Source organism: Oncorhynchus keta, chromosome 11 (genome assembly GCF_023373465.1).
Source record: "Oncorhynchus keta strain PuntledgeMale-10-30-2019 chromosome 11, Oket_V2, whole genome shotgun sequence".
NCBI classification, from domain to species: domain Eukaryota; kingdom Metazoa; phylum Chordata; class Actinopteri; order Salmoniformes; family Salmonidae; genus Oncorhynchus; species Oncorhynchus keta.
The window spans coordinates 23,220,993-23,243,502 of NC_068431.1; the positions used below are offsets into that span (position 1 = coordinate 23,220,993).

Below are 22,510 nucleotides of genomic sequence, written 5' to 3' on the forward strand. Positions count from 1 at the left end.
ACGTTATATGGCCACGTAAGGAATCAACCAGCACTAGGATCAGTTACATTTTTCTGTACGCTGTCCCTCAACGCATTGAACTCTGATTGGTTGAAGTTTAGCTCGTGCGTTACATAAATTCCTTGGGGGAAAAAACGTAGGTCGACAGAATATTTATATAGCCCCGGAAATAGCAAGATAATATTCTAGACCTTTCCTAATCAATTAACTGGGACTGACCCACTGAAATCGGAGTCCCAGAAATCTAGTTTGAACTGTGCTTTTACATCTGCCAATATACAACCACATTTACACCAGTGGAGACTACTAATAATAATGGCATCAAACACATTGATTCTGTTCCAGCCATTATGAGCCATCTTCCCTCAGCAGCCCCCACTAATTTAAATGTTTTATTTAACCTTTATTTAACTTGGCAAGTCAGTTAAGAACAAATTCTTACTTATAACAATAGCCTAGGAACAGTGGGTTAACTGCCTTGTTCAGGGGCAGAATGACAGATTTTGACATGTCAGCTCGGGGATTCGATCTAGAAACCTTTCGCTGGCCCAACACTCTAACCACTAAGCTACCTGCTGCCTTACCTCTAGGCTAAATGTTCCCAGGAAGGAAATGTAACAATGTCACATGTTACTGGTGGCTCTGTATGTCAGCCTTTAACCAACCTATTTCATCAATTCATAGTGAACAGCCAAAACAGGATTTGAACGTGTGGCCCTGAGGTCTTTTGACAGTTGCACTGCCTGTGCTGATACTCCCATTATAGAGTATATGAGGAACTACACAGAAAGCTACACAATCCCCCCTCTCTCTAGAAGAGTCCCATGCACAAAAGCAAACAGGAACCTTCTTCAAATGCCTGTGGGACTATCCTACTGCTGTCACCAGTGTAGAAATTGAAGTGGAACCGCCATAGGGGGGATCGAACCAGCGACTCTGTGGTTTTGGGGCAAATGAACTTCCACAGGTGTCATAATGCCCATAAAACCTAGCGGTCAAACAGGGAAATGGTTCCAATCGTTTTTCCACCATTAATTTGTCCCATAGGCAATTTTAGAAACACTTAAAATAAGGGCTGTGTATCATGTAGGCTTACCCTGTAGTTACACGGTTATCAAAATGCCACGTCCGGGTAAGCCTAGACGGAACACAGACCTTATTTGAAGTGTTTCTAAAATCCCCATATTGAATGGTGGGGAAATGATTGGAACCATTTCCCTGTTTGACCACTAGGTTTTATGGGTATTATGACTCATACTGTGGAAGTTAATTTGCCCCAAAACCACAGATTCGCTGGTTCGATCCCCCCTATGGCGGTTCCACTTCAATTTCTACACTGGTGCCAGCAGTAGGATAGTCCCACAGGCCTTTGAAGAAGGTTCCCGTTTGCTTTTGTGCATGGGACTCTTCTAGAGAGAGGGGGGATTGTGTAGCTTTCTGTGTAGTTCCTCACACTCTATTATTGATGCAAGATGCAGTATCAACCACTGGATTTAATTTCATGAAGTTTCTCCACTAGATGCCATCATAGAACACTGAGCTGAAGAGATATTGAATAGATGTAATTGTAGCCTTCTATTTGAGGCTTTAGTCTAGAAAATGCTCTTGACTATATTCTTACACAATTCTAAATCAACCCCCATACCCTACTTCAAAAGCACGTATAGTTCTGAAAGGATTGGACAGATATTGTAATAGCTCACCCTTGATTGCCTCTGTGGAATTTTCACTGAACTTTTAGATTGAGCCTGCACAAACACCCACATCTAGGGGGTGGGGCAAACGCTCAATTTGGAAGTGGGCGTTTGTGTTAAACATTTAAATGTTCTGCTAGTTTTTCTTTTTTGATTTGAAATTGTACTAAAAGGAAATGATAAATGATTTTCAGATTCATTCTATTAGTATGTTGTAGAGCTGTGAACCTCATCCTACTTCCAATAGACCTCAAACAACAGTAGTCACTGTACAACATTGGTATAGCCTGGTGAACCTAGCCTGATTGCTGCGTTCACCATTCTCACCATTCCGTTCACCATTTCTCTTCACAGATCAGTCTGTCATTCCTCATTGAAACCGTCTGAGCCTGAGTGCTTTATTTTCGGCTGGCACTATTATCAAACACACATTTGTTGGCAATTTCGGTTTGTAAAAACTGTCTTTGGCTTTTTCCATCCTGTGAGTCAGGTTCGGCAATTTACTTCTCTTCTTCATCAGCTCACTTGTGATGAGGTGGAAGGGGTGGGAATATCTAAGCTGTGTGTTCTTAATGTGCACCAAAGAGCCAATTTCATGCAATGTAAGTGGGGACCCAACAAAATCAGTTCTTATCACAAATGCAGATGGTTATGGAAAAGATTTTGTCACTGGTGGCCATGGCGCAATGCCTATGTAAAGAAAAAATACAAAAAATATCTGCTCACTAGTCTGCTGCTCTTTAACTTTTAACAAATCTTCCATGTGGTTTGTTCAGCCATTCCTATAGGGAAAGAATAGGGTTTTGGGATAAACGCTGAAAATAAGGCCTGAGGTTAACACAGGCTTAGGAGATATTATACAAATAAAATTAAAATTAAAATGATTTGTCACATGCGCCGAATAACTTATAGTGAAATGCTTACTTACAAGCCCTTAACCAACAATGCAGTTTTAAGAAAATACCTTTTAAAAAAAGTAAGAGATAAGAATAACAAATAATTAAAGAGCAACAGTAAATAACAATAGCGGGGCTATATACAGGGGGTACTGGTACATAGTCAATGTGTGGAGGCACAGGTGTCGAGGTAATATGTACATGTAGGTAGAGTTATTAAAGTGACTATGCATAAATAATAACAGAGAGTAGCAGCAGCGTAGAAGGGGGGCAATGCAAATAGTCTGGGTAGCCATTTGATTAGCTGTTCAGGAGTCTTATGGTTTGGGGGTATAAGCTGTTTGAAAGCCTCTTAGACCTAGACTTGGCGCTCCGATACCGCTTGCCATGCGGTATCAGAGAGAATAGTCTATGACTAGAGTGGCTGGAGTCTTTGACAATTTTTAGGGCCTTCCTCTGACACCGCCTGGTATAGAGGTCTTGGATAGCAGGAAGCTTTGCCCCGGTGATGTATCTGGCCGTTCGCACTACCCTCTGTAGTGCCTTGCAGTTAGAGGCCGAGCAGTTGCCATACCAGGCAGTGATGCAGCCCGTCAGGATGCTCTTGATGGTGTAGCTGTAAAACCTTTTGAGGATTTGAGGACCCATGACAGATTGTTTTCAGTCTCCTGAGAGAGAATAAGTTTTGTCGTGCCCTCTTCACGACTGTCTTGGTGTGCTTTGACCATGTTAGTTTGTTGGTGATGTGGACGAAAGGAACTTGAATCTCTCAACCTGTTCCACTACAGCCCCATCGATGAGAATGGTGGCGTGCTAATAATAATAATAAATAATATATGCCATTTAGCAGACGCTTTTATCCAAAGCGACTTACAGTCATGTGTGCATACATTTTACGTATGGGTGGTCCCGGGGATCGAACCCACTACCCTGGCGTTACAAGCGCCATGCTCTACCAACTGAGCTACAGAAGGACCTCAGTCCTCCTTTTCCTGTAGACCACAATCATCTCCTTTGTCTTGATCACGTTGAGGGAAAGGTTGTTGTCCTTGTACCACATGGTCAGGTCTCTGACCTCCTCCCTATAGGCTGTCTCATCATTGTTGGCGATCAAGCCTGCCACTGTTGAGTCATCAGCAAACTTAATAATGGTGTTGGAGTAGTGCCTAGCCGTGCAGTCATGAGGAAACAGAGTACAGGAGGGGACTGAGCACGCACCCCTGTGTTGAGGATCAGCGTGGCGGATGTGTTGTTACCTACCCTTACCACCTGGGGGCAGCCAGTCATGAAGACCAGGATCCAGTTGCAGAGGGAGGTGTTTAGTCCCATGGTCCTTAGCTTAGTGATGAGCTTTGAGGGCACTATGGTGTTGAATGCTGATTTGTAGAAAATAGCATTCTCACATAGGTGTTCCTTTTGTCCAGGTGTGAAATGGCAGTGTGGAGAGCAATAGAGATTGCATCATCTGTAGTTCTGTTGGTGCAGTATGCAGATTGGAGTGGGTCTAGGGTTTCTGGGATAATGGTGTTGATGTGAGCCATGACCAGCCTTTCAAAGCATTTCCTGGCTACGGACGTGAGTCATTTAGGCAGGTTACCTTAGTGTTCTTGGGCACAGGGACTATGGTGGTCTGCTTGAAACATGTTGGTATTACAGACTCATACAGAGAGAGGTTGAAAATGTCAGTGAAGACAGCGCATGCTCAGAGCACATGTCCTGCGGCCTTGTTAATGTTGACCTGTTTAGGAGGCCTCCCGGGTGGCGCAGTGGTTAAGGGCACTGTACTGCAGCGCCAGCTGTGCCATCAGAGTCCCTGGGTTCGTGCCCAGGCTCTGTCGTAACCGGCCGCGACCGGGAGGTCCGTGGGGCGACGAACAATTGGCCTAGCGTCGCCCGGGTTAGGGAGGGCTTGGTCGGTAGGGGTGTCTCATCGCGCACCAGCGACTCCTGTGGCGGGCTGGGCGCAGTGTGCGCTAGCCAAGGTGGCCAGGTGCATGGTGTTTACTCCGGTGCGGCTGGCTTCCGGGTTGGATGCGCACTGTGTTAAGAAGCAGTGCTGTTGGTTGGGTTGTGTATCGGAGGACGCATGACTTTCAACCTTCGTCTCTCCCGAGCCCGTACGGGAGTTGTAGCAATGAGACAAGATAGTAGCTACTACAACAATTGGATACCATGAAATTGGGGAGAAAAAGGGGTAAAAAATAAATAAAATAATAATGTTGACCTGTTTAAAGGTCTTTTTTTAACCTTTATTTAAACAGGCAAGTCAGTTAAGAACAAATTCTTATTTTCAATGACAGCCTAGGAACAGTGGGTTAACTGCCTGTTCAGGGGCAGAACGACGAGCTAAATAACTTCTATGCTCGCTTTGAGGTAAGTAACATGCATGAGAGCATCAGCTGTTCCGGACGACTGTGTGATCACGCTCTCCGTAGCTGATGTGAGTAAGACGGCAGGGTAGCCTAGTGGTTAGAGCATTGGACTAGTAACCGGAAGGTTGCAAGTTCAAACCCCTGAGCAAGTTCAGGGGTTTGAACTTGCAACCTTCCGGTTACTAGTCCAATGCTCTAACCAGTGTCTGATGTGGTTTACTCCTAAATGCCATCGGAAGAACGTATTCCAGTCTGTGCTAGCAAAACAGTCCTGTAGTTTAGCATCTGCTTTATCTGGCCACTTTTTTTTATAGACCGAGTCACCTGCTTTAATTTTTGCTTGTAAGCAGGAATCAGGAGGATAGAATTATGGTCAGATTTGCAAATGGGGGGCGAGGGATAGCTTTGTACCCGTCTCTGTGTGTGAAGTAAAGGTTGTCTAGAATTGTTTTCCCTCTGGTTGCACATTTAACATGCTGATAGAAATGAGATTAAACTGATTTAAGTTTCCCTGTTTCCCTGCGTTTTGTTCTATGAGATAATATCAGTCAGTTAACATGACCTTTATGAATTATGAATCCTTTGTGCTTTGTGTAAAATACATGCTTCAAAATTCACAAAAAGTAATGTTAGCTGATGGAGATTATCTCATAGAACAAAACGTATAAAATCTAACTAAGCTTGTGTTTACCACAAACCTTATTTTTGTGTGTTTATCCCCAAAAAACTCCATTCATTTTCCCATAATTTTTTTCCTACAAACCATGGTGGAGTTAGTGCCTACAAAAAGACTCCATTACTATTGTGCTCTATTCCAAAACGCTGCATCTAGTCTTCTATGGTATTATGGTGGTCCGCAAACAAATGTTAGACGTGCATGCTACCACCTACAATAAATTAATAAAGAAACAAACATTAAGAAAAACTCAACCCTCCTACCCAATCCTGTACTACTAAGATTTTTTTTTTAAAAGAGCCTTACTAACTTCTAATAAACCCATCCAAAAAATCCCTTACAACCCCCCATACAACCTCAATAACCATACACATGAATCTTTCCCTCTCTTTTACATTCCGGTACCTACAACAATACATCAACACATGCTTAACTGTTTCATCAACCATACACTGTACACAAACTATTCACATGCTTGCCAACCAGATGTAATGAGTTCAATGTCCTAGGCCCAACCGATCAAACACCACCTCTTCCTTCCTAATCTGACCTTTGAATTTTGGTCCACCAACCTTTCTTTGGAGGGCATATAAATGCCGGATCTTGGGTTCGTGGTCCCACCTCTTTTGCCACACATCTATAATAATGTCTTTAATCTTACATCTGGCCTCACCTCTACCAAGTGGAGCAAGAATGCCAATTAAATCTAGTTTTAAAGCCCTTTTGGCTACCTGGTCTACTATTTCATCCAGAGTGGGCTGGGATCCAGCAGACTCACACTACTACACCCAGTCTTTCGATGATTCACCATAATAACATTAATGCCTCCAACCCTGCATCTATTGGACAACGCCCAGACTGATATAGTATTATAAGTGAAATAGAATAGTAAACGCAGGGATCAGGCTGGTACTACCAGGCTACAACATTGGTGCATGGTGATAACTTTCAAGAGATGTCACAAAGACTAGAAAATAGACATTCTTAATATTGTGAATTCATAATCCAATCAACATTGTTTTATTTTTCATTCCATGTGATCAACAACCTCTAAATGTATCACCCGAAATGCCTTTGAAATTAAATGTATTCAGTGTTGCGTGGAAACCCCATGAATTTTGCTGTGATGTCATGGAAGGCCCCTTGCTGTAGTGTATAAAGGCACCTCAGAGAGGAAGTGGCTCTGATAGTCCACATCTGAATCTGACAGTCAAGATGCCACTAAAGCTGCAGCTTTGCTTCCTAGTCTTGTTTGTAAGGGGTGAGTAGGCTACTTCACTGAAAGTAATTGTGTCAGAGACAATTAGGTACAAAGTACCCAGGCAGGGTACATGTAGGCCTATACAATACAGATTGACAGAGATATATGTTTTTGTTGTAAGATAACACAAATCAATATGTTTGCTGTATTTATATTTAGATATTTTTAAAATTGGAAATGTTTCCACAATCTTTGTCAGCATGTCAGATCAATTAAAATGGAACTGTTTTTTTTATTGATACTGGTGCTGTGACACATTTGGTTGTTTTCATGAGAATTGTGGAGGGGAATTGCTCTACTATAAGTGCATCTGAATGATGTTACCAATAGATTGAGATAAATCAATGCTGTTATTAAAATGTACTTGGGTTGGAGAGAAATGTTGTATATCGATATACAGCCTAGCATATGATGTATACAGGTGAATACTTAGAGAAACACAGAAAGCCACTGTTGACCACAGTGCCCTACTTTTGATTACACAATATCTTCCAAAAATGTTCAATAATCTGCCAATGTCATCAGTTTTTTATTTTCAGTGTCACATAGCGTATATACAATACTATTTTATAATCTGGGTGGTTCGAGGACTGAATGTTGATTTGCCTGAAAGCCGTGGTATATCAGACCGTATACCATGGGTATACTGTTCTAATTATGTTGGTAACCAGTTTATAATAGCAATAAGGCAAATCAGGGGCTTGTGGTATATGGCCAATACACCACTGCTAAGTGCTGTATCCAGGCACTCTGCGTTGCGTCAAGCAAAAGAACAGCCCTCAGCTGTGGTATATTGGCCATATATCATACCCCCTCGTGCCTTATTGCTAGAGTATAGTATGATAACCATCTTGTGGTTTCTCTGGCAGTCTGACAAGTAGTGACAACACAAAAATAATAAACATGATCAAATGCTCTTTGGATTGTATCACAGTGAAAATGTGTACTACTTGTTGCCTTGTTTAAATATGTTTGGCAAATGATTCTTTGCATCCCTGAATGTCATTTGGTGACTTTTTAATCATATGGCATGGTTTTTAAATTGATAACAAAAAGAGTCTAGTTATGCAGTATATTAGGAATTGGCAAAAAGACTCAGCACTGTAATACAAGCTCTGTGTTTATTATCACAATGTTTCAACCATTAAAGGTTGTCATCAGCTCTCATTGGGGTTCATATACTGTACCTCATTTGACATATTAATATTGAATTCAATCGTTGAAGACAGCTCTAATAATCACAACGGTTTAATTCTAAATTACAGTAATTCCATGGACCATCATAGACCATCCCCATGGAATTTCTTTAATTTCTTTAATTTCAGTAGGTGCTATATAGCATTGCCCTATTATAAGGTTACATTATTTTAGCCCACACAATGTATGAAAACAGTTACCCTTCAAAACTTTTCAAGCCCACCAACACCAACGGTGTCAATTTTCCACCACAGTTAATTGTTCCATATACAGAAGGCCTACCACTAGTCATCATAGCAGTAGCATAGGAAAAAGGAACACATGACGCTCACGTAGACAGTGTGACGAAAACCACATGCCCCTTGCTTTCGCTTTCACACCCCTCATGTGAATGGTGACTGACCACACTATGTTTGATTTCCTGTCAGTTGCAGTGTAGAAGGCTGTGTGAAAGTTGGCTGCATAATCTGTAGGCCTACGTGCAGTGTAGGGGCAAATGCACACCCCGCATGTTGTTTGTAACACCTCAAGCCCGACAATAGCAACTCAGTCTACTTCAGTTTCATCTGTGGCCCCCAGAGGCAGAGTCTGAGACCAGGGGCAGGCAGAGTGGTAGAATAGTGCTATGAGTCAGAGCTGTGAGAAATGAGGGGTCGGTATAAGGGTCTGTCAGGTCTTATCCGGATCATTTACACTGCCCACTTACTCATCATTCTACGACCCCTAAATCTCCTCTGCATGATTGCTTTTCAATACAGTCCATCCATAATCATATTATGTTAATGGAATACTGTAAGAAAGAGGAAAGTGCTGTTGAAAAGTAGGGTGAACATGTTTCATTATGTTCATGTTTCAATCATGTTGGAACATTCTATCCTGTCAATCGAAGTATGTCCTATACTAACTCATTTGTATTTGCCATTGCAGGTTCCGTTGCAGTGCAACATATGACCGTGATGGAGGGTGAGACTCTAACTATTAAGTGTCACATTAGAAATGCTCACAGGAGCCACGTGGAATGGAAGAATCCTAACGGGCATGTGATGTTTTTCAATGACCATAAGGGTGAGGATATTATAATACCACATATAGACGTTCATTTTATTTTATATACAGAAATGAAGCAGTATCTACATTTGAATGTAGACTGGAAGCCCACTAAATGAGCAATACATGTTGACAGCTATATGGCTAGAATAATAATAGTTGTACATGATACAAGTAAAAATGTTTGTTCCTACTCATATTGTAACATCTTTGTTATGAACTAAAGTAGTTGAGTCATGATGTGACATGCATTCTCTCTTCCTTATCTTCACTAACAGCCCTGAGGGATAAGCGCTACAAGATAATCAACTTGTCCGAGTCCGATTTTTCAGTCAGTGTGTCTGATGTCACCTTCAAAGATGGAGGCCTCTACACATGTTTACATTACACAAAAGTGCCTGTAGTGAAGTCAGTTACCGTGACAGTTTTGGGTAAGTATGACATATTGTCATAGCATTGTTGTCTATAGTGATTAAGAAAGCACACAGAATTTGTCTTTACTGAGTAGAATTGTCAACGCGAATGCCCCGCCCACTTGGGGATGTGTCTTTTTCAGCCATCTATTTCCTGTGTTTGAGTGGTGTAAAATCCACTTGTCACCTAAATCTCACTGGATATTTATGCAAATGAGGCACATATAATTTTATTTATTTATAAATTTATAAATACCTGATAACAATAGGAAATGTATATATGAGTGCATTCTTAGAAGAAGAAAAAACATTTTACAAATTGAATACCTGAATTCCCAAAAATACCTGAAGTCATTATTTGGCCGTGCCAGTAAAACATGTTATGTGCTATAATTCCTTCAATACCTGATGGATTAAAAAATATATCTTCATCCATTGTCCAACTGTTGCATTTATGATAATTGTTTATAAAACCTTTTAACAATTTTGATGACCGTTGCTAGTAGAATATTCGGTCACACTTTATGTGGATAGTCCTAAGTAAATGGTTTGTACATGTTCGATAATTGTCAACAACATTTCAACTAATTATCCACAAACCCTTATCCTAACCATAACCTTAGTAAGCAGTTGCTTATAAACATAGTATGACCATCTATAGATAATCTATCTAAATAAATTGTGACCGAACATTCATATTGGATCAAATCAAATGTTACTGGTCACATACACATATTTAGCAGATGTCAGGTGGTAGAGTGCTTTCCCCATTCCCACTTCCAACTAATTCAGTTGAATCCCAAAATCATAACCTCACTCTTTTTGTCATTCTCAAGGTATGCCAAAATTGGAGATAACAGAACACAATGGAAAGACTACCATCAAATGTTCTGCAGTGGGAAATAGCCATCCTCCCAAAATTTCATGGCTTTTGGGGAGTGGGTTAGAAATTGATGGTAAGTTACCTTTATTCTAGATTCACTTAGTAGATTTCATGGCAAGGGATTATGTTACGATCGAAGTCTTCTGATTTTGGTACACTTACTATTTCTAGGGGTCCTAGGCCTAGCTAAAGGGTGTGTTTTGACTCCTGGTTGACCAGCCCAAGTGAGTTATGTAAAAAAAACGGTGCATGGCCAACAAATAATAGTATATACAAAAAGGACAACAAAACAAAAACTAAATATTCAAATTAAAGGTTTACATGGCCACCAAACTCCAACAGCCTCACTGCTCTGCCAGTTGCCACACCCAGGTTGCCACACCTGTGCACAATCAACACTTAACAAGACTTCCTGGCAGAGCATAACCCCTGACACTATATTTGTGACAGAAGTGGAATGGCGGCCGTGAGGCTATCGGAAAGCACGGCCAGACGTGTAAGAGGTTAACGGTAGATTGAAGTGCAGAGACTTGCCTTTTCTGTCTGGAGGGGGCAGTGTAGCATTCTTCGCAAAATCAGGAACGTTTCAATTTCACACCAAGTGGGTTAACTCTATTGGCACAATGCATAGGGTGCTTGCATTTCACACCAGCGACCTTGGTTTGCTTCCCTGCCCCGCACTACTGTTCACTTAAAAGGGGGATACCTAGTCAGTTGTACAACTGAAAGCATTCAACTGAAATGTGTCTTTCGCATTTAACCCAACCCCTCTGAATCTGAGAAATGCGGAGGGCTGCCTTAATTGACATTCATGTCTTCGGAGCCCGGAGTACAGTGGGTTAACTGCCTTGCTCAGGAGCAGAACGACAGATTTTTACCTTGTCAGCTCGGGGATTCGATCCAGCAGCCTTTCACTTACTGGCCTAATGTTCCGACCCTCCAGGCTACCTGGAGCCCCACTTACTTTATTCAATATATTTAACCAATGATAACAACCACTTTAAGGGATTGTGGAAAATAAAAACACAAGACAAGTCAAAATGGAGTAGTAAGAGACTGAGGATGTTGTGATGATATATAACGAAGGGAAATGCCTCAAAACAGTTTAGACTTCCCCTGCGAAAACAAATCCCCCACACATTCCACTTTATCTCATCCAAAATAAAGGGAAGTGAAATGTCTGTATTCTCCCTGTAAAGGGCAGTGCAGGTCAGTATTATAAGAATAAGTATGATGGTTGTTGACGTTCTGTTACATATGACATTTTGACACTTTACCAAAAGTTAATTGAACCTTTCTCTTGTTATTTAGCTCAGCCTCAGTCCCAGTACCTTTTGGAAAAAAACACATATTCCTCCCTGGATATCTTGCATGTTCAGTCCCACAAGAGGAGAGTCACAGTGAAATGCATCGTTCGCCATCCAGCCTTACACAATTCTTCTCTGATGAATTTCATAAAAATTGGACAGAATCGTAAGTCCCAAGTTCATTGTTCACACTTTCAAGCTATGGGAGGTTGAATTTAGCAGGGTATAAAAAATGACAATACTATGACATAAAGCTCAGATGACCTCCTTGAAAGTAAGGTGGAAATATCCAACAAAGAATTTAAAATAACAGGTATACCTTTATTTAAAATGTAGTTCTGCTTGTAGTGTTCTATTTGAGGAACATTGAAAGGAAAGTGTGCACATTTGTGGTTTCACTGCACAGTCACACTGTGGGTACTTTCTCACTGGTTTAAAATTATGCCATAAGAACTGTAGGGTCATGGCACACTAGGGTATCTTTACCACACAAACATCAATAACTGAAATTCCCTTCTATCTTATAGCCTCTGAGGAATCACACTCCACTTCGAGAACCTCTCATTGGCCAAGTACAGAAGGTCCAACAACAGTCTCCCGTTGGCCTGGTACACAGGTGTCAACAGAAAAACCAACAGCTACAGCCTTAGATTGGCCTAATACAAAGCATTCACCAGCATCAACCCCTGACTCACAACTCAGCACTCACAGTAAGTAAGACATTTTATTAACAGCCATGTTGCCCTGAGGTTACATCTACAAATGTTTTGCGAGTTAGTTTTCAACATGTGAAAAGTTTGTGTTTGTGAAAAGTTTGAAAACTGCTTAGGTGCAAAACAAAGGCACTTTGTTCTCATACCATCAAGGATGTTTCCTGAAATGGAAGTGAATAGCAATATTAGCCATATAGGTCCTCAATTTAAACCAGAATTTCAGCTCATGCTTTTTTTGTGTTCATTTAAGGTACCTGGATTTTGCCATTTGTTGTTATATATATTGACTTAAATTACAACATTTTCATCTGTAGTACAATCAGTGAGTGAAAATGACTTGCACTGTACTGTAATATCAATACAATAAAACCACAAATCAACAACTAGAAGTCTATTTAGTTTGTAATGAATCAACAAATGCATTTCGTCATTGGAGTTATCAATGTCTGTTGAATATCTTCACCTCCAGGTCAGCCAGCCCACTCAGTGTTTGAAGCTACAGGGTACACACTTGCTAATGACAGCAGTAGCAACTCAACCAGTACTACAGGTAAGAACGAGACTAACCATAGCTAGTATTGTATGGGAAGAAATTCACAGTATCATTGCCATCTAGTCTTACAAGTCATTCAGTGGACTGCTTCTCCACCTAGTGGTGACTTTCCATCACTACAAATTATGGTTGAATGGTGGGAACCATGACCGAGATTTACCCGGATTTACGGGCCAAAACTACTCCCTTTTCCCTGGGATAAATAACTGTGAGAAACAGGTCAATTATGATAAATGATTTATATGAACAGCATGGCGTGAAAGGGAACTGCTAAATTACATGCAATATCTAAATCTGGCTTCTCTATGCCCTCTGCATGATGAATCAAGGCTCAGGGTGGGGACAGACAGACAGACCACTTTTTGTCTTGTGTCCGGGAGGCCTACATTTGCTACAGCATAGCCTATGCTACAGTAATATAAAGACCGAATGTGCGTCTATTTTTACTCATCTGGCTTTTGGGGTCACCTTGTTTTTAATTGTAAAGATCGTAAAAAAAACTATTGCAGCTGCAGAGTTTTTAAAAAACCTATCACTTGAATATCGTTGCTTTAAATCACCTGTGCTCCACTGGCCTCCTTAAAAAAGTCCCATGGAGGAAAGCTCGACTATTATTAAAAATAAAGAACAGAAATACATTATTTACAAAAGGTATTCAGACTCGGAATTGTGCATCCTGTTTACATTGATCCTCCTTGATGTTTCTACAACTTGATTGGTGTTCACCTGTGGTAAATTCAATTGATTGGACATGATTTGGAAATGCACACACATAAGATCCCACAGTTGACAGTGCATGTCAGAGCAAAAACCAAGCCATGAGGTCGAAGGAATTGTCGAAGGAATTGTCTGTAGAGCTCCAAGACAGGATTGTGTCGAGGCACAGATCTGGGGAATGGTACCAAAACATTTCTGCAGCATTGAAGGTCCCCAAGAACACAGTGGTCTCCATCATTCTCCATCATTTTTTATTTTTTTATTTTACCCCCAATTTTGTGGTATCCAATTGTTAGTAGTTACTATCTTGTCTCGTCGCTACAACACCCGTACGGGCTCGGGAGAGACGAAGGTCGAAAGTCATGTGTCCTCCGAAACACAACCCAACCAAGCCGCACTGCTTCTTAACACAGCGCGCATCTAACCCGGAAGCCAGCCGCACCAATGTGTCGGAGGAAACACAGTGCACCTGGCGACCTGGTTAGCGTGCACTGCGCCCGGCCCGCCACAGGAGTCGCTGGTGTGCGATGAGACAAGGATTTCCCTACCGGCCAAACCCTCCCTAACCCGGATGACGCTAGGCCAATTGCTCGAGGGAAAGGATCGAGGGAAAGATGAATGGAGCAAAGTACAGAAATCCTTAATGAAAACCTGCTCCAGAGTGTTAAGGACCTCAGACTGGAGCGAAGGTTCACCTTCCAACAGGACAACAACCCTAAGCACACAGCCAAGACAACGCAGGAGTGGCTTCAGGACAAGTCTCTGAATGTCTTTGAGTGGCCCAGCCAGAGCCCGGACATGAACCCGATCGAACTTCTCTGGAGAGACCTGAAAATAGCTGTCCATCAAACCTGACAGAGCTTGAGAGGTTTCGCAGAGAAGAATGGGAGAACATCCCCAAATACTAGTGTGCCAAGCTTGTAGCGTCACACCCAGGAAGACTTGAGGCTGTAATCACAGCCAAAGTAAAGGGTCTGAATACTTATGTTAATGTGATATTTCAGGGTTTAAAAAAAATGCATTTTCAAACATGTATAAAATCCAGTTTTTGCTTTGTCATTATGGGGTATTATGTGTAGATTAATGAGGGAAATAAACTATTTAATCCGTTTTAGAATAAGGCTGTAATGTAACAAAATGTGGAAAAAGTAAAGGGGTCTGAATACTTTTCCGAAATGCACTGTATTCGTCAGCCAACTAATTATACAAATAGGCCCAATTATATTTCAAAATTAACATCAAATTCGCTAGCCTATACTTGTAACTTTGTAGACCGCATTTGCTGCACCCGAATCGCAGGTTCTCTACTGCTTTATCATGGTTTGAACAATGTGCATAATTGCAGTCCATATATTACAATATAATAGGCTACAATATATTACAGTAATAGAGTTCACAATCAAAAAGATTAGTCTGCTGGAGCTAGTTTAATTTTTTTAACCAAGAGAGCATATAGCTAGCTACATCTATGGACTTTTATGTTTTTTCTGTCGTGCGTAATGTGCAATAGCCTATATCATATATGTATTGGATAACGGCACAATCATTTGGGCTTTTTTAGGCTTCAGCTCATTAAATGTCGTTACTGTAGGGCTCATAAAATGTATTTAATATACGGCTCAGGTAGCATCAGGTTTGAATTTTCATACTGATCAAAGCTCTAATCAAATCCAGACATTTTTTTGCTTTAAATTGCTTTTGAATGACACTGTCAGGACCCGGTTACGAACCCGGATCTCCGGAGTGAGAAACAGTCACTTAACCAACTGAGCCACGAATAGTCGGCAGAACCCAGAAGATGAGGCAGACACAGTAGTACTTGAGACGGTGTATTTAATGAAGTAAAAAGTGAAGTTCTTCAGGAAAACATGTAACTCCACAACCTCTAAAGGAATCCTACAAGAACAAAGGTAATCCTCCAAGACAAAAAAGGTAAATCCACAAGGTGGAAGGTAAAGCACAAAAAGCCTCAAAAGATACTCAAAAAACAAACAAACAAGAACAAAAAAACAGAATTCCACAAGAGAGTCCACCGGGATCAACAAGAGTTCTCAGAGTACTAGGGCTGGGTGCTAACATACAAACACAGAGCAAAGAACAGAGGAAAACAAAGGGTTTAAATACAATCAGGGGAAACGAGGCACAGGTGCAAATAATAATGGGGATCAAGGGAAAACAAAAGGTCAAAAGGCACAATGGGGGCATCTAGTGACCAAAAACCGGAACAACCCTGGCCAAATCCTGACAGACACTTCCTCTTTTGGCGGGAAAAGCGATTTATTCTCGGGATGGAATATTTGTAAAATACCTGAAAAATATTCAGATGTCCATCAAAGCAGTATCCAATAGTATAATCAATTGAAAAACGAATGTTTTATCCACAAATACACTCCATATCCTCCTGAACAAGGTGACTGTAGGTACTGTCTGGAATAGCTGTATGATGCATTCACCATACAGCTATTCCAGACAGTACCTACAGTCACCTTTTTCTAGAGGATATGGAGTGTATTTGTGGATAAAACAATAAGATTCAGGATTCAGGTAAGACAGTCTTACTATTTTTCCGAAGTGCATACAGATCTGGTTAAGTGTGTCATGTTTAGGGGCTGTGTAAGCCAGATTTGGATATAAGGCTACAGTAGAAGAGGCTAAAGTTGCACTGGTGGTCTCATTCACAGGAATCTTCGATGAGACGGAGAGGCAGAGAGGAAATGGAAGCAGTGCGCCGTTGCTCATCTTCCTCGTGACGTGCCTCATCCTTGGTCTGCTGGTGGTCGTTGCATTCTTTGTAATCAAGCTGAGGAGGGCTCACATACTCTGGAAGAAAGGTAACTAGAGACCAGCACACCTCTCGGCTCTCACTGTTTAGGATCTTCTCATGACTTTGCATGTTTGGTCATCTTTGGTTTATGGCAGTTGTGCACAACTAGTCCTCAACTGGAATTTCGCTCAGTTGGTTTTCCTTTCTTCTTTCTTGGATCAGTTGATATTAACCAAGCATGGTTTTTCAGGTCTAGATCAGAAAGAACAATAAACAGTGAATAACCTGCAGCCCTCAAGGACTTGGGTTGCCACTAAATCTTTAACTTTTCACAAGTAATTACTCAGAAATTATCATAGTTTTGATCATTACAGAAAATGAAGACTCTGATCAATCTGTGGAGAGCAGTAGATCAAAATCAAGCAATGAAGAGAAACAATCCAGAAGAAGGGGAAATGGTAATATTTTACATCCTACATAGTCTGATTTCTGTGACATGCCATATGAAGAAAGAAAAAATCAACCAATGAAAGAACACAATGACAAAAAGCACAATTATAAGACCTATCCCACAATTCAACGTCTATTCCACGTTGATTCAACTTAATTTAATTGAAATTATGTGGAAACAACGTTGATTCAACCAGTGTGTGCCCAGTAGGGTGTCTAATATATGCTAAAATGTAGGACATTTTATGTTCCACATGATTTTAAAAAATGCCTGTTTTTCTAGGACTTTTTAACATTGGATTCACAAAGTACGTCGTTGAGGAACCAATGGCAATAGAGACGACAACAACAACAAGCACCAAAACAGAAGAGGCTCCTGAAATTCAAGTCATCCCACAAACAGATGGAGCAACCCTAAGCCCTCAGATCAAGGAGACAGAACTGTAAAAAATGTTTTAATATTGGGAATTCACATAGAGAATTGAAATCATAAGCACCTAAAATGTGATAAAAAAAATATTTTTTATTTTAATATTGTTTTGAAACATGTAACGTTACTGTGATACAGTGGATAATTATGTGTATACACAGGCTCATAAGCTGCTATTATGTATGATATATATTTTTAAATCCAAGTTTATTTTTATACTGAAATAAAAGAAAACTATACAACATAGGTATGGATTATTCTGTGGAAGTATTCCCCCACCTTGTTTATAGTGTATATTCTCGTGTGTATTTATTTTATTCTACGGTGTACTTTTATATTACTTAGTACAACTGCATTGTTGAGCTTGTATGCAAGCATTTCACTGTACTGTTTACACCTGCTGCATCCTGCGAGTGTAACAAATGAACTCTGTGTCACGACTTCCACTGAAGTCGGGTCCTCTCCTTGTTCGGGCGGCGCTCGGGGGTCTTCAAGTCATCATCGATCCACTTTTCATTTTCCATGTGTTTTGTCTTGTTTTTCCTCACACCTGGTTTCAGTTCCCTCAATTACTTATTGTGTACTTAACCCTCTGTTCCCCCATGTCTTTGTGTGGGATTGTTTATTGTAGTGCTTGTGCACGTTTCCTGTGAGTGCACGACGGGTTATTTTTGTGCCCATGTATCTTGTTATTCTGGATGCCGTTGGTTTTGCTAAATACATCTCTGGTTATCACCCAGTTCTGCTCTCCTGCGCCCGACTTCTCTGCCGCCAATTACGCACCCCGCTACACTCTGATTTGATTTTCAGTAATTGTATCTACACTATCTTTGTTTGGGTGATTTCTCAATTGGCCTACATACCTTTGAATAACAAATACCATGAACTGTATAAATATATATAATTTAAAAAAATGAACTGTTCTGCTAGTTGAATGCTGGGCTAGAACAAAGTGTGCATACTTCTGGGGGTCTCCTAAGAGAATTAGTGTGATGCCCTGTTAACATCGTGACGTATTTCATTATGCCGTACGTTTATCCTCATGAAAACTCATTCCGCTACTGGACAGAGAGCATAGGGAGGACAAGATGGATGCAAGACAAGATGGAGGAGAGTTTTCATATGTCATATCTTTCTGGAATGGCCTTTTTAAGAAATATTAATGGAAAATATTTGGTCTCTATCACAGAAATTTCTTAAAACTAATATGATTAAAGAAGTTTCATATAAATTAATCCACAAGTGCTACCCCTACTAAACATTATCTTCAAATGTTTTTAAAATAAATTATGTTTCTTGTACCTTCTGTAATTAACAACCGGAGACCAGCATCCCTGTGGGTTGGGGGAAAGGGTTAATGTTTTGTACACTCAGTGTAGCAAAGAATATGCAAAGCCTTTCTTCGTAATCAACCTCATTCTTATTTTAGCTAAATTCCATTTTGAGTGAAACTTCTGTTTATTATTTTTGAGAATAAAGTTCAACAATATTTAAACACCTTCTTCTCATAACAAAAAATAAATCAAAATGTATTACCTTCTGTAGTTTGTAATATTTGTATACTCCGTTTTATACACTTAGTTTTTTCTATATTGTACAGCGCATTAGGAAAGAATTCAGACCCGTTGACTTTTTCCACATTTTGTTCCTTATTCTAAAATGGAATAAATAGTTTTTTCCCCTCATTAATCAACACACAATACCCAATGAGGATAAAGCAAAAACACATTTTTTTTTTGCAAATGTATTAAGAAACTGAAAATTGAAACATAGCATTTACATTACTATTCAGAGCCTTTACTTGGGGTTTTGGTGGTGGTATTGGGATTGTAGCTTAGTGGGTTATCTAGCAAAGTCTATGGCTGTCTGGAGTGGTTCTCAATCAGAGGCAGGTGTTTATCGTTGTCTCTGATTGGGAACCATATTTAGGCAGTCATATTCTTTGAGTTTGTCGTGGGTGATTGTCCTTAGTGTCTTTGTTCCTGTTGCTGTATTAGTTGACAAGTATAGGCTGTTTCGGTTTTCGTTACGTTTATTGTTTTGTAGTGTTTGTGTTATTTTGTGTTTACGTTTGTTTGATTAAACATGGATCGCAATCTACACGCTGCGTTTTGGTCCGACTCTCCTTCACCGCACCTAGAAAACCGTTACAGAATCACCCACTACCAACGGACCAAGCAGCGTGTCAACAGGCAGGAGCCACAGGAGAGATGGACATGGGAGGATGAACTGGACGGTAAAGGACCCTGGGCTCAGCCTGGAGAATATCGCCGCCCCAAGGAAGAACTGGAGGCGGCGAAAGCGAAGAGGCGCTGGTATGAGGAGGCAGCACGGCAACGCGGATGGAAGCCTGAGAGTCAGCCCCCAAATTTCTTGGGGGGGGGGGCTCAGGGAGAGTGTGGCAGAGTCAGGAGTCAGACCTGAGCCAGCTCTCCCTGTTTATCGTGAGGAGCCAAGGAGGAGACCAGAGCCGGTGTTGGAGGTGAGCGAAGCAGAGACTGAAGGAGTTAATGGGGAAATTGGAGGAGAGAGAAATGAGGGAGTTGCTGTGTTGGTGCTTTAAGCATGGAATTCGCCCGACGGAACGTGTCGGGGATTTGATGGCACCTGAGTTAGCGCTCCATAATCGTCCTGAGGTGCGTGTTAGTCGGCTGGTGAAGTTGGTGCCAGCCTCACGCACCAGGCCTCCTGTGCACATCCCTAGCCATGCACGTCCTATGCCAGCACTGCTCTCAAGATCTCCAGTACGCCTTCACGGTCTAGCCCATCCTGTGCCACCTCCACACCCCAGCCCTCCGGTAACAGCTCCCCGCACCAGGCTTCCTGTGCGTGTCCTCGGTTCAGTTCCACCAGTGCCAGCACCACGCATCAGGCCTACAGTGCGCCTCGCATCTCCAGCGCTGTCGGAGTCTCCCGCCTGTCTAGCGCTATCAGAGCCTTCCTCCTCTCCAGCGCTGCCGGAGTCTCCTGCTTGTTCAGAGCAGTCAGAGCTGCCAGCCTGCATGGAGCAGCCAGAGATGCCAGCCTGCATGGAGCAGCCAGAGCTGCCAGTCTACATGGAGCAGCCAGAGCTGTCAGTCTACATGGAGCTGCCAGTCTGCAAGGAGCTGCCAGTCTGCAAGGAGTTGCCAGTCTGCAAGGTGCTGCCAGCCTGCATGGAGCAGCCAGAGCTGCCAGCCTGAATGGAGCAGTCAGAGCCGTCAGTCTCCATGGAGCAGTCAGAGCTGTCAGTCTGCATGAAGCAGCCAGAGCTGTCAGTCTGCATGAAGCAGCCAGAGCTGCCAGTCTGCAAGGAGCTGCCAGTCTGCAAGGAGCTGCCAGTCTGCAAGGTGCTGCCAGCCTGCATGGAGCAGCCAGAGCTGCCAGCCTGCATGGAGCAGTCAGAGCTGCCAGTCTACATGGAGCAGCCAGAGCTGTCAGTCTACATGGAGCAGTCAGAGCTGTCAGTCTGCATGAAGCAGCCAGAGCTGTCAGTCTGCATGAAGCAGCCAGAGCTGCCAGTCTGCTTTGAGCTGCCAGTCTGCAAGGAGCTGCCAGTCTGCAAGGAGCTGCCAGTCTGCAAGGTGCTGTCAGTCTGCAAGGAGCTGCCAGTCTGCACGGAGCCGCCAGAGCTGCTCGTCTGTAAGAAGCCGCCAGAGCTGTCAGCCTACAGGGAGCAGCCAGAGCCGCCAGTCAGCGTGGAGCAGTCAGTGTCGCCAGTCAGCATGGAGCAGCCGGATCTTTTAGTCTGCCAGGATCCGCCAGTCAACCAGACTCTTCCAGATCCGCCAGTCAGCCGGGATCTGCCAGAACTGCCTGTCGGCCAGGATCTGCCAGTCAGCCAGGATCTGCCAGTCAGCCAGGATCTGCTGAAACCACCAGCCAGCCAGGATCTGGTAGATCTATCTACCTGCCTGAGCTTCCTCTCACGCCTGAGCTTCCTCTCACTCCCGAGCTTTCTCTCACTCCCGAGCTTTCTCTCACTCCCGAGCTTTCTCTCACTCCCGAGCTTTCTCTCACTCCCGAGCTTTCCCTCAGTCCCGATCTGCTCTTCAGTCCAGGGGGTTTCTGGGTGAGGACTACTAGGCCATGGTCGGCGGCGAGGGTGGACTATCCAGGGACGCGAGGAGAGGGGACTAAGACATTGACTGAGTGGGGTCCACGTCCCGCGCCGGAGCCGCCACCATGGACAGACGCCCACCCGGACCCTCCCTATTGTTTTGAGGTGCGTTCGGGAGTCCGCACCTTAGGGGGGTTTGTCACGCCCTGGTCGAAGTATTTTGTATTTATCTTCATGTATTGGGTCAGGCCAGGGTGTGGCATGGGGTTTTTGTATTGTGGTGTGTTTGTCTTGGGGTTTTGGTGGTGGTATTGGGATTGTAGCTTCGTGGGTTATCTAGCAAAGTCTATGGCTGTCTGGAGTGGTTCTCAATCAGAGGCGGGTGTTTATCGTTGTCTCTGATTGGGAGCCATATTTAGGCAGCCATATTCTTTGAGTTTGTCGTGGGTGATTGTCCTTAGTGTCTTTGTTCCTGTCGCTGTATTAGTTGACAAGTATAGGCTGTTTCGGGTTTTCGTTACATTTATTGTTTTGTAGTGTTTGTGTTATTTCGTGTTTACGTTTGTTTGATTAAACATGGATCACAATCTACACGCTGCGTTTTGGTCCGACTCTCCTTCACCACACCTAGAAAACCGTTACAGGAATGACGCTACAAGCTTGGCACACCTGTATTTGGGGAGTTTCTCCCATTCTTCTCTGCAGATCCTCACAAGCTCTGTAAGGTTGGAAGGGGAGCGTTGCTGCACAGCTATTTTCAGCTCTCTCCAGAGATGTTCGATCGGGTTCAAATCCGGGCTCTGGCTGGGCCACTCAAGGACATTCAGAGACTTGTCTCGAAGCCACTCCTGTGTTGTCATGGCTGTGTGCTTAGGGTCGTTGTTCTGTTGGAAGGTGAACCTTCACCCCAGTCTGAGGTCCTAAGTGTTCTGGAGCAGGTTTTCATCAAGGAGCGCTCTGTACTTTGCTCCATTCATCTTTGCCTCAATCCTGACTAGTCTCCCAGTCCCTGCCGCTGAAAAACATCCCTGCAACATGATGCTGCTACAACCATGCTTCATCGTATGGATGATGCCAGGTTTCCTCCAGATGTTTTGC

The 22,510-nt window shown here is 42.5% G+C and overlaps 1 protein-coding gene across 2 annotated transcripts; it reads left to right on the forward strand.

The window, feature by feature from the left end:
- Positions 1-6,836: 6,836 nt before the first annotated feature.
- On the forward strand, positions 6,837-18,112 carry LOC118389954 (cytotoxic and regulatory T-cell molecule). Of its 2 annotated transcripts, none has more exons than XM_035779991.2 (10): positions 6,837-6,899; positions 9,024-9,161; positions 9,422-9,574; positions 10,393-10,512; positions 11,751-11,912; positions 12,274-12,456; positions 12,929-13,009; positions 16,411-16,560; positions 16,868-16,951; positions 17,227-18,112. In XM_035779991.2, the coding sequence occupies exons 1-10, from the start codon at positions 6,854-6,856 to the stop codon at positions 17,388-17,390; spliced, it is 1,281 nt and encodes a 426-aa protein (XP_035635884.1). In that variant the 5' UTR covers positions 6,837-6,853; the 3' UTR covers positions 17,391-18,112. The 2 variants fall into 2 exon arrangements, with proteins under 2 accessions (XP_035635884.1, XP_035635885.1); XM_035779992.2 differs by having other exon boundaries at positions 6,840-6,899; positions 9,024-9,059.
- Positions 18,113-22,510: the final 4,398 nt, after the last annotated feature.

What these genes read in the sequence shown, in the direction of transcription:
- LOC118389954 (XM_035779991.2), top strand. Translation starts at nt 6,854, where the DNA reads ATGCCACTAAAGCTGCAGCTTTGCTTCCTAGTCTTGTTTGTAAGGG. An exon ending in AGTTACCGTGACAGTTTTGG is followed by an intron (nt 9,575 to 10,392) that starts GTAAGTATGACA and finishes GTCATTCTCAAG; the next exon opens with GTATGCCAAAATTGGAGATA. An exon ending in CAACTCAACCAGTACTACAG is followed by an intron (nt 13,010 to 16,410) that starts GTAAGAACGAGA and finishes TCTCATTCACAG; the next exon opens with GAATCTTCGATGAGACGGAG.